Source organism: Microcaecilia unicolor, chromosome 1 (assembly GCF_901765095.1).
Source record: "Microcaecilia unicolor chromosome 1, aMicUni1.1, whole genome shotgun sequence".
Classification (NCBI taxonomy): Eukaryota; Metazoa; Chordata; class Amphibia; order Gymnophiona; family Siphonopidae; genus Microcaecilia; species Microcaecilia unicolor.
In genome coordinates this window covers 190,665,802-190,683,063 of record NC_044031.1, presented here as the reverse complement: position 1 = coordinate 190,683,063, position 17,262 = coordinate 190,665,802, and the positions used below count along the sequence as shown (strand labels likewise).

At 43.4% G+C, this 17,262-nt stretch overlaps 1 protein-coding gene across 1 annotated transcript in view; it reads right to left on the bottom strand.

The window, feature by feature from the left end:
• The window catches only part of ADCY1 (adenylate cyclase 1), a 533,674-nt gene that overhangs the window by 51,142 nt on the left and 465,270 nt on the right, over positions 1-17,262 (bottom strand). Inside the window, exon 14 of the mRNA XM_030206815.1 lies at positions 10,706-10,832. Coding sequence (XP_030062675.1) covers positions 10,706-10,832 — 127 coding nt within the window. The remainder of the gene's footprint in view (positions 1-10,705; positions 10,833-17,262) is intronic.

Here is a 17,262-nt window from a genome sequence, read left to right as displayed (position 1 = left end):
TCCGCTGTGTTTTCCTGCTTGGTGTGCTTTTGTGAAGACTTGTTCTTCTGTGTTTTATCTTATGCTTTCCACACATGATAGGTTTGAAGCATATTTGACAGTAGTTTGTGAAATGTCCTTTCTAAAAATAAAGAGGCATTACAAGACATGGAATAGTCTACCAATGGAAGGAGTAGCGGCAATGCTGCAGCAGAATTTATGGTTGGGGCAGAGACAGAGGGCAGTAATAAGAATAGGGTGGAGCCAGAGTGTTGGTGGTTTATGTGGGAGGTTTACTCAGTGCTTGAAACCCAGACAGAAAATCAATCCCTTTAAAGAATTAAGTTGTACACCCAAATTTCTAACTAGGGGAAATTCTATGAGTGGAACTGAAACTTAAGTGCAGATAAAATTTGGCACTAAGCACTATTCTATAAATGGTGCTTGCCTTATATAGAATAGCATTTAGGCATGCCTAGGAGTTACATGTGTGGATTATAGAATACTGGCAGTTATATGCCTAACTGTCTGAAGTTACACCTACCATTTGTTCAAACTTAAATTTAGACGTGGAACTGAGGACTTATGCCAGTATTCTACAACAGCAGCTCTGTGCAGAACTGCAGTTATAGAATTTGCACTTAGTGTGTATCCTCCTAGCACCTAAATGTTGATGAACTTTTGAGAATTTACTCTGAAGTATATAGAGCAGGGGCGTATCTGAGGTTCGGTGGTAGGGGGAGCAGGGGCTAGAGTGAGGGGGCACATTATAGCCCCCCCCGGCCGCCCCCGCCCCCTACCGCCGTCAACCCTCCCTCCTACCGCCGTTAACCCTCCCTCCCTCCCCCGCCTACCGCCGTCACCTACCCCCGAGGTCCGCTTCCTCCTGCCGGCTTTTTAAAATATTGCTTCAGCTGGCGGGGGACCCCAACCCCCCGCCAGCCCAGCCGTGCTCTTTTTTAACTTCTTCATCCTCGTCGTGCTGTGAAAGCTGCATGCATCCTTGACGTCGTAGCACGTTGAACGTACTGCGATGTCAGACTCCGTCCAACTGGAACTAAGGATGCATGCAGCTTTCACAGCACGATGAGGATGAAGAAGTTAAAGAAGACCGCAGCTGGGCTGGCGGGGGGTTGGGGTCCCCTGCCAGCTGAAGCAATATTTTAAAAAGCCGGCAGGAGGAAGCGGACCTCGGGGGTAGGTGAAGGCGGTAGGCGGGGGAGGGAGGGAGGGTTAACGGCGGTAGGGGGGGTCCGGGGCGAAATCTGCAGGGGCCCAGGCCCCTGTGGCCCCACGCAGGTACGCCCCTGATACAGAGTAGATAATTAAAAGATCAACTGGTCTTTCTGCGCAGATAATTTGATAATGCTTTTTGTTTTACATGTGGAAAAGGGCTTTTATACAACAACATCCTTGCATATGTATGTAAAAAATACACACATTGAAAGGCGCACTTACTTTTGTGATCTACTTGTAGGCATTCTTGGGGGTGTAGTCTGGGCAGAGTGGTCTGCTAGGTGCTGTAGATCAAAATGACGTCACAAATCCCACTGATTGGCTGCGCCTCGGGTGATGTCACCAGCTGGACGCACAGCAACAAACCGCGACCCAGCCACCAGCAAACAGTGAGCCAGGCAGGGGGAGGAGTAGGGTCAGCTCACCAGCTCAGGGACTCCAGGACACCATTATCCTGACTCAAAAGAGCTGAAAAAAAGGAAAATCCTGACTCCCTGTGCTTGGTGTGTGTGCCCTCTAGACTCAGTCAGTATTTCCTTAGCAAAGAGCCTTGTGGACTAACTAAATTTAAATAAAAAGATAAGCAAGGGGAATTCCTACCTAACCCTCCTAATATATACCCTTTTTATTTTATTGTTTCCCTTTTCACCAGCACTACTCCCAGTACTCAAACTGATGGATGGTTAAACTAAACCCCCTAAGGGCAGGCCCCTAACTGCAATCACTCACAGGGCTCAAGTCTAAGGCTGGGCAGCTCCTTCCTCAAGGCAGGCTGTCTTAGGTGTGGACACTCAAACCAGCTGGCTTTTACTCTAGATATTCACGCTGGCAGCCACTCCAAAACCAGTTCCTTTGGAGTCTGGGCACTTGGGAAAGGGAGGGGGTCTCTCTCTCTCTCTCTCTCTCTCTCTCTTTGTGGGCCTTCTTCTCTTTCCAGATCGGCCTCTTCTGTACCGGACAGGCAGTCACATGGTTGGCCTACCTCTCTCTGGGCGGGCAGGCAGGCACACACACACACACACACACACATTACTCCCACTCTGCCTGCTCCTTGCTCCACTTCCTGAGTCTGCTCCTCGCTCAACCCCCTCCCCCCCCCCACGACCCAGAGCACTGTTGAGAGTCATGGTCTGCGGCACTTCCGGGCTCACGGGAGGTGCCTATTTCACTAGATTTGGTTCTGTTGGATGTCATGGTATGGGGATGAACTTATACTAACATTAAGATGTATTATTCAAAATCCATATAATTTTTGATTCCTATTTTCTTCCTTTTTTTTTGATTAAAAAATTCTTTTACAGAGCTTCACATTTCTCATTTGGTTGAAGGCACAAGTTCCTGCTACATGGATAAACCATTTGAGTGGCTTACAATATTCTAATAGAGGAAAGTTTTGCCTTTTTTCATGTTACCATAAAATCATAAGATATAATTGTGCTGCCCTTGGCTAAGGAAGTGCAGTTAGAGCTGTAGCTAGTTGGTGACCATTCAATTATATGATGTGAACATTTAGAACAAAAGATGTTTTATTAAATTGGTCCATGGGTGCTGGGAAGTGGGAAACTATAATATGTGTTGATCAGAGTACTGCATGTGGAGCCATGCTACCATCTGGTGGAAGAGATTCATTTAGTCATAAGACACTGGCCTAATGCAGTTTGCTGTCAGTGGTTGAGATTGCCCTATTGAAAGAGGGAGGATAATGGTCCTGTTTAAAACTTCAGGATCTCACTTAGAAGTCTTACAAGAAACTCTTTCCCCCCCCACTTTGCTCTATACAATCATACCAAGTTGATGGCAGAAAATAAATGTGGCCTAGTGGTTAGGGTGGTGGACTTTGGTGCTGAGGAACTGAGTTCGATTCCCATTTCAAACACAGACAGCTCCTTGTGACTCTGGGCAAGTCACTTAACCCTCCATTGCCCCATGTAAGCCGCTTTGAGCCTGCCATGAGTGGGAAAGCACGGGGTACAAATGTAACAAAATATATATATTGAGGTTGATATTCCAAAATATTTCTCTACAAAATTTTGGAGTTATCCTAGACTAGCACCATCCCAAGCCAGATATGTACCCTGTGCAGACACCCCCTAGTGTTCCCACCCACCCACTGCATTATAGCCAAACAGAGGCAACGGATGGGGTGCAATTTTGCCTACTCTTTCTCCTTTGCGCCATGTGTGGCTGCACTTTGCGCACATAGTTCACGACAGCCCTGCCCTAGACAGATGTTTGGGTTTTAAATTCTCTCGCTCAGCAATTAAATTTTGTCCGGCCAACTCATTCACTTCACATAATTTAGCCGATGCAACAGAGGCAGCACAGGTGTTCCAGAGACACAGTTTGCAGAGATGACAAGTTATTTAGTTTCAGGCTGGAGATTTTGGGACAGCCCTGGTTTTTAATTTATATTCCAAAGCAGTGTGGAATTGGGTAATTTGGCATCTCTGGATTTGACTTTAGCCAGACAATGCTAATATGCAGTGCTGTCAGGCCAGATTTAGACAGGCAAGTCTGATTGGGCTCAATGTTAAGGTGCCTAACATTTTGCACTCAAATGGAAGTTAAATGCCAAAACAGGGGTGAAACAACACCTAGGCACTATTCTGTAACTTGGTGCCTAAAATTCTAGTGTATAACTCCAAAAGGGATGTTCACATAGGAGTGGCATGGGCTGGTCATGGTGTTCCAAATATTTTTATGTTTAAATGATTTTTATTAGTTTTTTACTTAACACATAGTGCATACAAGTTATCCAAGTAATATCAATTATACAATCTTCAACTTAACGTATCGCATATAACTTTCAAACCTCCCTCCTCCCTCCTCCCACAAAACACCCCATCCCTCCCCCTAGAGGTAGTTCAAGCTATCATCACCCAGTACCATTTCCTTTTCTATCCATTCACATATTTAATAAATGTCCTCGGGCTGCGGGGGTCAACGTTTCCCAAAATGGGCCCCACCTGCGCTGAAATCGAAGATCTCCAGTGGGGGGTTGCTGGTTAGTTTCCAGTCTTTCAAATCTCATGAGCTGTAAATATTTAAACGTGCTTTATTGAATATTGTCAGTTAGGCACCTCACTGCTGCATCTAGGCTTGCCCATTTACACCCGCCATACAGAAAGCATAAGTGGTGTTGCCAGTGGTGTGCTGGGACATGTTTAACAGGCACTTTCTCTCTGGGCATAGCCAGCCCTGCAATTTGTGTGTGGGGGGGGGGGGCAGGGGGTAGTGGACTAGTGGATCAACACATTCTTCTTTCTCCTCCCTTGCCCCTATGAGGGCATGCACCTTTGCTGGCAGGGATGTCGAGCCCCAACAGCCAAAGAAATGGATTACTGTTGTTCCCCACTACTTGTTTCTGGCTCTGAGCAGCATGCCAAGAGTTCTCACACATACTTGTTCTAACTACTCTAACCGATAAAACCAATACTTCCTCTGTGTACATCCGTATTTATTTATATTTTGCTCACACCTTTTTTAGTAGTAGCTCAAGGTGAGTTGCATTCAGGTACACTGGATATTTCCCTATCCCTGGAGGGCTCACAATCTAATTTTGTATCTGAGGCAATGGAGGGTTAAGTGACTTGCCCAAGATCACAAGGAGCAGCAGTGGGATTTGAAATGGCCAACTATGGATGTCAAGACTGGTGTTCTAACCACTAGGCTACTCTCCCCAAACCGGTACCTGGTCAAAAGGAACTGGTCAAAAGAAGCCAGACAAAAAAGTTCCAAACCAAAAAGATTTCCGACATAAAAGTCCCAGTCAAAATAGACTCCTGACAAAAGGGCTTGTTGAATAGATTTATTTTTCAATGGTATGAATTTCAAGAGTAAATTACTGTGAAAGTCCTGGCACCTGCCTACGGCTTGACTTCACTATCCACACTTGGTATCTAGTGAGAATCATAAATCTGCTTGAAAACATAATCCAGCTTGATTAAGAGTCTATTTTGTCTTGGGTTCCTTTTGTTGTGGGTTTTTTTGGGGGACAGTTTTTTTACTAAGGTGCACTGAAAAAAATGGCCTGTGGTAGTGTAGACGTGTGTTTTGGGTGCGCACAGAATCATTTTTCAGTGCACCAGTAAAAAATGCATTTTTTAAATTTTTGCTGAAAATGGACGTGCAGCAAAATGAAAATTGACACATGTCCATTTTAGGTCTGAGACCTTACTGCCAGTCAGATATGTGTCAAAAATGAAATTACCGCCTAGGCTACATGGTCAAAATTCCCTGGGCCCAGTGCCGGGGTCTCTCTCTCTCCTGCTCCTGATGGGACCCGAGTGATCGTGTCCCGACAGGTGCAGGAGAGAGAAAACTCCAGCGCCAGGCCCCCCTTGGAGGATGGGGAGGACCTGGAGGAGCAGACACTACAGGTATTCCTCCAGTGCTATTTTTCTGCCCATTGCTTGCTGAGCGGCTGCTTTTCCTCTCAGGCATGCCCTAAGAGAAAAGGCAGCCGCAGGGACAGGCAATCAGCAGAGTGAAGATTCAGGGCTGGAGGAAGACGTCTTCTGCTGGCAGGGCCTCGGGATCCCCACCAGCCAAGATATTTGAATTGTGGCAGCGATCTGGGGGGGGGGGGCAATTTTATAACAGGCTGCATATGGGTGAAGGCCAAGTAGGCACCTTTTAAAGTCTATTTTATAACAGCACAGCAAGACATATTTTAGGATGATCATAGAAATCAAAATTGACACATCCCTCTTTGGAAGTGTACTATTCCAGTAATAATTTAAAAAAAGGATTTGCCAGTGTAGAGCCTTTTCTAAAATATGTGCAGGAATGAACATGTGTGTGCTAAGTACATGCAGCACCCATTTTGTAATCGTCAAAGTCTTCAAGATCAATGGAAGCAACTCAACAACATACACATTTAAGTATTGGCATGTACATGTGTATGTTTGATATTTCAGGACACAAGAAAGAAAACCACCAAAGTGGAGAAACAAAAGGAACCTTATGATGTCTGTAAAAACAGGCAAACAGTACGGTCAACGGATGAGTCTTCCAAAGCAATCACATAAATGAGAGAGGATATTCACAAAGGTATGGTTTTATTATAGAACAAAAGGACCTGACACGGGACCATGTTTCAGCTTGAAAAGGCCTGCCTCAGGGGGTCTAAACAATACATAAATATATAAAAGGATAAAACACCAAAAGATTTGTGACATACAGAATGACATAAATAGAATGTTGACCGGTGCACTCAAAAACGGGGATGCCTGAACAAACCAAACTTGTGCTGTGACTGTTCCAAATTTATAAGTAGATAAAAGATGTCGATATTAATGTTTGTGAACACACAAAAGAGAGATTATAAGTGCTGGTAAAACCAAATAATGATAAATGCTGAACATACAGAAAATGGATGGTGTGCTCAAAAGCGGGGATGCCTGCACAAAGAAACCTAAGACTGTGCCTGTGCCAAATGCATAAATAGTTGAAAGGTGAAAAATGTAAACAGTGAAAGCAACCAACACTATATTTTTACTTTTTGTTTTATGTATTATCAAATTTATCCATGTTTGTGTATTTATATATATACTTGTTTTATCTAGACCCCTGATGCAGGCGGTTTCGCCGAAACACAGATCATGTCGGGTCTGTTTATTGACTTGACACCCCCGTCCTTGAAGGCTCCTTGGCTTTTGTTTTCACTCCTGTGTTCGATGTACTTCGGATTCCCTCTTCTACGTTTCTTGTAACTTTATGAAAACCTTTTTAATTGTTAAATTGCCTTTGAACATGAAAAAAACTTTCATAAAATTGCCCCTTACAGCCTTGAGAATATCTGATACTGAATCTTGTACAGGGACAGCATTCATTATTGTCTGCTTTTCAGAATGAAATGTTAGGTCAATGATATCTATTATTGTGAAATGTTCACTGGTTTCAATGCCTAATAACCACTGTTGAGCTTCTTTTTTTTTTTTTTTTGAAGGGCAACAAAGTAGGGAGTCCTTTTACAGAGCTGCAATAAAAATTTTCAAGCGGAAGTGTTGGTGTGTGGGACTGCCATGTGCCGAGGCCACTTTTTACTGCAGCCGTAAAAAGCCTTTTTTCCATTGGCATTCTTAATGGGTGTGTGCTAATTTCACAATTAGCTTGTGGCCATTACTGCCTGAGCCTTGATCACCAGCTATTTACTTGAACTTAAGGGCTCATGCACTAATCCAGTGGTAATTGGGCAGTGTGAAGTGATGGATATGAACTGACTGATTACCGCTGGGCACACCTACTCCCCACTAGTAAATAATTTCTATTTTCTAGTGCAGGAAACTGTGCATACTGAAGCCAGAAATACTGCAGGACATCTGGCCCTGCCCCACGGTAGTGCTGTTTTGCCGTGTGCTACCCACGCAGTAGCCATACCTCCCTTTAGTAAAAGGGCCCCTAAGTTTTAGCATTTACATGCAAAAAATAGCCTCCACAGAACTAGCTCATAAAACTGAAGCTTATTTGTGCTGTAAGGGGTCTTTTTACTAAGGTGGGCTAAAAAATGGCTTGCGGTAGTGTAGGCCCAGGTTTTGGGTGCGTGCCGATCCATTTTTCAGCATACCTATAAAAAAGACCTTTTTTCATTTTTGCCAAAAATGGACGTGTGGTAAAATCAAAATTGTCACGCGTCCATTTTGGGTCTGCGGCCTTACCGCCACTGACCTAGCGGTAAAGAATCGTGCAGTAACTGGGCAGTAATGATTTTGGATGCTTTTTGCAAAACGTCTAAAGTTGGACTTAGACATCATATTGAAAATGCCCCTCAATATGTAGGAAGCAAAGAATCTATACTTAAGTTGCTTCAGGCAGCACAAAACACAGCAGCACGATTAGTTTATGGGGCAACAAAATGTAACAAGGCTACCAGTTTACTTACAGCATTACACTGGCTTCCAATCAGAGGTCAAATCATGTTCAAAACATGTACATTAATTTTTTAAATTCTGTTTGGAATGACACTTGACTATATGACGAGCCAAAAATACCTTGACAGCTAGAAATGCAAAGACAATGTCAAGAAAATATTTGTTATTACATCTACCTAGTTGTAAAACTATAACAATCAAATGTTTATTCAACTGGATTTGGTTATCCAGGATCCAAATGGTGCAATCTCAATCCAAAAGAAATCAGAAGCATAAGCTTCTCTCTTCTATTCTGAAAAGCTTAAAAAACTTATCTGTTTAAACAATATTTCTTTATGTAATCATTAATGTAAAAACCTCTTTCCAATTATATGTAAACTTTTTCTCATTGTTTAACTGTAAGCCACACTGAATCAAAATTTGCTTTTTTGATAATGTGGGATATAAGAACAAACAAATAAATAAATAATAAACACTCTATAAGGGAAAGTAGGAGAAACAGGGGTGATATGATACAGACGTTCAAATATTTGAAAGGTATTAATCTGCAAACGAACCTTTTCCGTAGATGGGAAGGCGGTAGAACTAGAGGAGATGAAATGAGATTGAAGGGGGCAGACTCAAGAAAAATGTCAGGAAGTATTTTTTCACGGAGAGAGTGGTGGATACTTGGAATGCCCTCCTGCGGGAGGTGGTGGAAATGAAAACGGTAACGGAATTCAAAAATGTGTGGGATAAACATAAAGGAATCCTGTTCAGAAGGAATGGATCCTCAGAGGCTTAGCGGAGATTGGGTGGCAGAGCTGGTGGTGGGAGCCAGGGCTAATGGTTGGGAGGCGGGGCTAGTGCTGGGCAGACTTCTACGGTCTGTGCCCTGAAAATGGCAGAAACAAATCAAGGTCAGGTATACACAAAAAGTAGCACATATGAGTTTATTTTGTTGGGCAGACTGGATGGACCGTGCAGGTCTTTTTCTGCCGTCATTTACTATGTTACTATCAGCTTTATTTTTGAAAGTGATAGGCGCCCATATTTTGACCCAAATCGGGAGATGGGCACCCATCTCGCAAAGGCGCCCAAATCGGTATAATAGAAAGCCGATTTTGGGCGTCTTCAACTGCAATCTGTCTTGGAAATGGGCAAAGTTGATGGGGCGTGTTGGAGGCGTGGTGAAGGCGTGACTGGGGCGTGTTTATCGGCCAAGGAGAGATGGGCGCCCTCGGCCGATAATCGAAAAAAGCAAGGCGTTTTTAGCACGAATTTGGGTCAATTTTTTGGACCCTTTTTTCACAAACAAGTCCCAAAAAAGTGCCTTAAATGACCAGATGACCACCGGAGAGAATTGGGGATGACCATCCCTGACTCCCTCATTGGTCATTAACCCCCTCTCACCAAAAAAAAAAAACAACATTAACAATTTTTTTTCCATCCTGTATGCCAGCCTCAAATGCCATACCCAGCTCCATCACAGCAGTATATAGGTCCCTGGAGCAGTTGTTAGTGGGTGCAGTGGATGTCAGTCAGGTGGACCCAGGCCCATCCCCCCTACCTGTTACACTTGTGGTGGTAAATGGGAGTGCTCCAAACCGCCCCCAAAACCCACTGTAACCATATCTAGGTGCCCCCCTTCAGCCATAAGTGCTATGGTACTGGTGTAGAGTTGTGGGCAGTGGGTTTTAGGGGATTTGGGGGGCTCAGCACCCAAGGGAAAGGAGCTATGGACTTGGGAGGTATTTTACATTTTTTAAAATTGTTACAAGTGCCCCCTAGGGTATCCGGTTGGTGTCCTGGCATGTGAGGGGGACCAGTGCACTACGAATCCTGGCCCCTCCCATGACCAAATGCCTTGGATTTGTTTGTTTTTGAGCTGGGCGCCTTCAGTTTCCATTGTTGCTGAAAAACGAAACCGCCCAGCTCAAATCCGATGCATTTGCCTGGCACAAACCGTATTATCGAAAAAAAGATGGGCACCCATTTTTTTCGAAAATACGGTCTGTCCTGCCCCTTCACGTACCCGTTCTCGGATATAGACGCCCAAGGAGATGGGCATTCACGTTCGATTATGCCCCTCTATGTATTTTATAGAATAGGCTCATACAAGGTGCACAGTTATAGAATTACCCCCATGTGCTTATATCAAATTGATACATTTAATGTGGACTAAGTGAGGTTTGAATTTTGGTGCATATATGTCACTGTCTTTTCAGATTGGTTTCATGCACATGTTAATGTATAGCTTGATATTTTGGATACTTGCTAAATGGTCTTAGTGCACACAGTAAACTTCATTTGATATGTTCCTTAGTATTAATTAACTTGTTTTTGTTCAACATTTGCTGTGTTATATGTTCTCAGTGGAGACCATGGTTATACCCTGGCTACTTTGGCTATCCACATAGAATTTGTGTGTGATGCATGATGATTTTGAATATTCTAAAAATGAGACTAGCTAGGGTATTTCCAAGATCTGCGTTGAGCACCAAGTATAGAGCTAGAAAGTGCTTTATTCATAAGATATTGGGAACATAACATCTCATGTATTAATTTTCAGGTCCATACATTGATACATATATTAATCTATAAATAGATAGAAATGCATACACAAAAAATTGTCTTGCCTGCACAGCCCAGAGGTAGTCCAGACGCAATTTCAAATCCACCTGCCTGGAGTGAAGTGCCAAAGCACAACAAAACAGCAAAATGGCAAGTATAGGTTCATAGCCACGCATATAAATCGAGCCTCTCCTTCAAAACACCAAAGCACACATATAGAAAAATTACAAAACTTGATTAAAAAGAAATTCACTTGTAACATACTAATTATAAACGTCTTTTTTGTGTCTTTCTTGTGAAAACTATGATTATAATAAATAACTCATGAAAATACAATTATACATTTGTAACCATTAAAAGTGGAATATAGTAACTGAGAGCTGTTTCACATTAGAAGGGCCCACTTTACATAGAAGACAGAGACTGGAATTCAGTTGTTCAGACCAAGGATGAACTCAATTTCCGTAGTATTTTTGAAAAGGCTCTGTGGGTGCAGAGCCTTTTTCTAAAATATCTGCAGGAGTGCATGTGTATTTGCTGGCATGTGGAGCAGAAGCTTCTATTTTAGAAATATATACATGGATCAAATGAATGGCAGAAATCTGGCAGCTTCCACGTGGAAGTGTCGGAACTTATGCTTGTAAGTGATGCCGCTTCCATCTGTTGCTTTCCCATTTTACAAACCTATACCTGTAAGTCCTGCTAATTACTCAGCGAGATCGCAATTGTAATTGATTTCATTTTGGAGGCAGAAATAACAAGAATGACTCTCTTAATTTCTCATGTAAAGCCCTGGCCTTAAACAAGTACTTTTTAAAAAATCTGCTGTGTGGCTCTGAGCTACTGTAAAACCCAGCAGTAGCATTTTCCCCTAAATCCATACATTCCCTCTGTGAAATGGGGAATTCAAGTGTAGATTTTTGCTGCATCAGAGCCTTGCCACCCCCCCCCCCCCCCCAAACAGGCTGGATTTCCTTATGCAAATAGTGGCTTTCTAAAATTGCTGTTTACACACATATGACATGTGCATGTGTAAATGATGCTCTAGGGATCAAAATCTATTATCCTCAGCTGATGTGTTTAACAACAGAATTGGTGTGTTAACTTCTTAGCTGTAATCATCTTTGAATCCTTGTTGAAATAAGGTGGAATATGAATATCAGATTAGACTACCTTAGGTTCACAGTCCATGTAACTTATATTGTTGCACCCAGTTATATAATTGCCCCTATAAGGGTAATTCTATAAAGTTGTGTGTCAATTTTGGCATCCCATTGACACATGCTGAGTGTCAATTCTATAATGCGACCTTGTCGCCAAGATTCCATTATAGCGTACTAGCACAAGCCACCACTGGCACACCAGAAATGTAACGTGCCATCTGTTATGCCTATCACAGACATGATGTAACTGTTGGCACATTAATTCAGCAAATGCTTAACTTACAGGAATCTGAAAGGTATGTGCATCAGTTGGCACCCCCGCCCATGCTCCTTCTATTCGCATTCCCCCCTAGCACTTATGTCTGCTAACTAATCTCTGTTTGTGTTTTGGGCAGGGCTAAAAATGTACCTTAATTCAGAAAGGGAATGCACATCTATGACCCCTGAGATCAATGTGAAGATTTATACCTGCTCATAGGGTTATCTAGGGGGAAGTTACGAGCAAGGGTTACCATTAAGATTTATTATTTTACTGTTAAACCCAATTATTAGTAATTAGCTCTCCTTGCATAACATGGAATCTGTAGTAAAATAACACATCTTAATGGTAGGCCACATTGATAACCATGCCCCTAGATTTTCTTAAGCTATTTGTTATGGGCATATTTTACAAGAGGGACCGGGGAGGTCACCCTATTAATTTCCCAGTGTCTTTCCCTCCCAAAATCAAGAGTGCCAACTGATTTTGAGCTCTGTAACTAATTGGGAAAATACAGATGGATAGGTTTTTAAAATGGCAGACATGCATTTCTAAATATCAGCACCTACACGTATGTTCTGAAATATCTACATACAGGTGTATGTACTAATATTTAGATGTATATGTTGAGGAGTTGCCTTCCTTGATATTGTAAAATTTGACATTTTCAAATTGCATGCTGCCACCACATGTAGCCAGCACATACATGTCCATTCCTGCATGTGTTTTAGAAAAGGATCTACATCAGCAGATTATTTTCTAAAATATAACTGTAATTTGACACATCCCAACCTGGACATCTCAATTCTGATTTCTATGTTCTATCTTAATAAATTTTAGTGTGTGCATGGTAAAACATTTCCAGAAAATTCTGCCTACACAATGAAGGTGCACATTAATCCAAAAATGCAATTGCAAACTAACATGAGTATTATTTAACTTTGTGGAAGATAAATATTGTTTGGATGTCAAACTGAGAATACTCGGCTCTTTCCCTTCTGGCTCTTGCAACTAGCTTCTAAACCATACCAAAATAAGCTCAGAACATAAGGTTGCTTGTCAGTTCTGAGAGGAGAAGTGGGAATCCTACTGGACCCAAAAATAGGAGGTAATGAGGGGACAGAGAATCCCAGGAAAACGCAAACCGGATGTAAGTGTACGTTTTTAACCATCTGTTTTCTGTGCCAGTAAGTCTTGAGAGACAGGCATGAATGGATGTGTTTGGTAAAAGTAGGTAAGACATAAGGGGCGATACCAGTGGTGCAGCCAGACAACCAATTCTGGATGGGCCTTAGCACAAGATGGGTTGGCACGCAATTCTCTCTCCCACTATGCCCCCTGAGCTGGTGGGGATTTCAAACCCCGTCAGCCGAAGACCTCTCCTGCCTGAATCCTACCTGTAGCAGCACTTATTCAGCAGGCATGGTTCACCGCTAATGCCAGCTCTCCCATGCATGCTTGGTTAGACCCGAACTGGACATGTGCGAGACAGCCAGCATTAGTGGCAAAGCACGCCTGCTAAATAAGTGCAGGTGAGACTCAGACAGGAGAGAGAGGTCTTTGGCTGGTGGGGCTTGGTAGCCCTGCCAGCCAGGAAAGCAGAGAGATCCTAAGCTGAAATTGAGAGGCCTAGGCCCTGAGCCCCCCCTCGTGATTATGCCACTGGATGACACTAGCTTAAATTTAGTAATTATCTTCTCTATGTAGTCCTTATAATGTGGGCCCTGCAATAGCTGGATGGCACACTCTGCCTGGCACTCAAAACCGAAAGAAAAGCAATTGACACCAAATAAAGCAATTGGTGAAGCTCAAAGAAGCTTTTGAGGCCCAGAATGCTGTTTAATCTCAAATCACTAATGAAGTCACTGACACTCAAAGACCTTTGTTTTCTGTTAACTTATTCCTTGGATATACATTTTTATTATGTAAATGTATATATAATTTTGAAGTGTTCAAGTGTGAATTGTCTCTTCTCTGCTACATGTACACCTGTCTTTTAGATTGTAAGCTCCTTGAGCAGGGACTGTCCTTCCATGTTAAATTGTACAGGGCTGCATAACTCTAGTAGCGCTTTAGAAATGTTAAGTAGTAGTAGTAGTGTTACCACTTCTTATCTTTGTTCCTTCCTTTGTGTCCTCTGTCTCTTTTTTTGATATCTACGTCATATCTCCCAAAAGAACTTATATTTTAATACTGACTTTCCATCCATCTGTCACTCCTAAAGCATTCCAGCTCTTTTACATCCATCTTTTTGATGCCAGGAAGGAAAATATGCCAGCCCTGGCTCAGCAAGGCAGAATCAGTTGAGATGCTGCCAGAAGCTGTAGTTATAGATCGGCAGCTCTAATTAAAAGTTTGCATTCCTGAGGTAGGCATTTCCGAAACTTGGGCCATGTTAGATATCGATATTCAAAATTTGTGAAGGATGGACCTACTATGATAATACTATCTGACCAATATTCAGAGTGAGTTATTTCTATTGCTAACAGGAGAAGAAAACATAACTTGCCTATCCATGTATGTGAAAAAAAATATCTTGGAGATTATAAATTATGCGAAATCACCCAGATGATGGTACAGTATGTTAAGTACCTGTCAAGGGAGCTAAAATAACACACATTGTTCTAATCCTGAAAGTAATAGAATACTTATCACCCCAAGCACTACCAGGCACCAAGGAGATAGCAATTCAACCTGACAGATGATAACTAATGAACACTGGATCTGCAGCAGTCAGGAACTGATGACGGTACATGATCAGGAATTCAGGAACTCAGGCAGCAGGTTATTCTTCTCAGTCGGGTAAGAGCAAGCAGGAAAGTGATGCCACAGATTAGCAAGCCCTCATTGTGTGGTAGACTCAGAGCCCCCATCAGATAACAGCTAGTTGATAACAGCTTCAAGGAAGGGGTTCTTATACCCTTTCCTTTGGTCTTGGCGCTCCGTAACTGAGCACCGTGAGAGGTGTGACAAAACCATAAACAACTAACTGAGAGTGCAGCCTGGAACAGAACAAAAATGGGTCTAGGGCGGTGAAGTTGGATTCTAAACCCCGAAAAGATTCTGTAGCATTGACTGCCCAAACTGACTGTCACATCAGGTATCCTCCTCATTTCCCCTTACGTTCCCGCCCGTAACCTCCGCTCACAGGACAAATCCCTCCTCTCAGTACCCTTCTCCACCACCGCCAACTCCAGGCTCTGCTCATTCTGCCTCGCCTCACCCTATGCTTGGAATAAACTTCCCGAGCCCTTTCGCCAAGCCCCCTCCCTACCCATCTTCAAATCCTTGCTCAAAGCCCACCTCTTCAATGTTGCATTCGGCACCTAACCTTTATACCTTTCAGGAAATCTAGACTGCCCCTATTTGACTGACTGTACATTTGTCCTTTAGATTGTAAGCTCCTTTGAGCAGGGACTGTCCTTCTATGTTAAATTGTACAGCGCTGCGTAACCCTAGTAGCGCTTTAGAAATGTCAAGTAGTAGTAGTAGTAGTAGTATCCTGCTGAAGGCAGTAGTGAGATGTGAATGTGTGGACTGATGACCACATTGCAGCCTTGCAAATCTCTTCAATAGAAGCTGACTTTAAGTGAGCCACTGACACAGCCATGGCTCTAACATTATGAGCCGTGACATGGCCCTCTAGAGTCAGCCCAGCTTGGCATAAGTGAAGGAAATGCAATCTGCTAGCCAATTGGAGATTGTGCGTTTTCCATTGGTGACTCCCCTCCTGTTGGGATCGAAAGAAACAAACAACTGGGTGAACTGTCTGAAGGGCTTTGTCCGCTACACGTAAAAGGCCAATGCTCTTTTGCACTCCAATGTATGCAAACTGCTTTTGTCAGGGCGGGTATGAGGACGGGGAAAGAATGTTGGCAAGACAATTGACTGGTTCAGATGGAACTCCGACACCACCTTTGGCAGGAACTTAGGGTGCTTGCGGAGGACTACTCTGTTATGATGAAACTTGATATAAGGTGCATTCACTACCAAGGCCTGAAGCTCACTGACCCTACGAGCTGAAGTAACAGCCACCAAGAAAACGACTTTCCAGGTTAAGTACTTCAGATGGCAGGAATTCAGTGGCTCAAAATGAGCTTTCATCAGCTGAGTGAGAACGACATTGAGATCCCATGACACTGGTGGAGGTTTGACCGGGGGCTTTGACAAAAGCAAACCTCTCATGAAGCGAACAACTAAAGGCTGACCAGAGATAGGCTTACACTCTACACGGCAATGATAAGCACTAATCACACTAAGGTGAACTCTTATGGAGTTGGTCTTGAGACCAGACTCTGATAAGTGTAGAAGGTATTCAAGCAGGGTCTATGTAGGACAAGAAAGAGGATCTAGGGCCTTGCTGTCACACCAGACGGCAAACCTCCTCCATTTGAAAGAGTAACACCTCTTCGTGGAATCTTACTTGGAAGCAAGCAAGACTTGGGAGACACCCTCTGAAAGACCCTAGGAGGCAAATTCCAAGCTCTCAACATCCAGGCCATGAGAGCCAGAGACTGGAGGTTGGGATGCAGAAGTGACCCCTCGTTCTGGGTGATGAGGTTTGGAAAACACTCCAATCGCCATGGTTTCTTGGAGGACAACTCCAAAAGAAGAGGGAACCAAATCTGACGCAGTCAGAAGGGAGCAATCAGAATCATTGTTCCACAGCCTTGCTTGAGTGTCATCAAAGTCTTCCCTACTACAGGTATGGGAGGATACGCATACAGGAGGCCTGTTCCCCAATGCAGGAGAAAGGCATCTGACGCTATCGTAGGCCTGAAGCCTGGAACAGAACTGAGGGACCTTGTGGTTGATATGAATGGCAAAAAGATCCACCGAGGGGGTGCCCCATGCTCAGAAGGTCTTGCGGGCGACACCCCTGTCCAGTGACCACTCGTTAGGTTGCATTAGTCTGCTCAGCCTGTCGACCAGACTGTTGTTTACTCCTGACAGATAAGTGGCTTGCAGAAACATGCCATGAGGGTGCGCCCAAAGCCACATCTGGATGGCTTCCTGACACAGAGGGTGAGATCCAGTGTCCCCCCTGCTTGTTGGTGTAATACATGGCAACCTGATTGTCTGAATCAATATGATTTGGTTGGACAACCGATCTCTGAAAGCCTTTAGAGTGTTCCAGATCGCTCGCAATTCCAGGAGATTGATCTGAAGACCTTTGTCCTGAAAAGACCAGGCTCCTTGA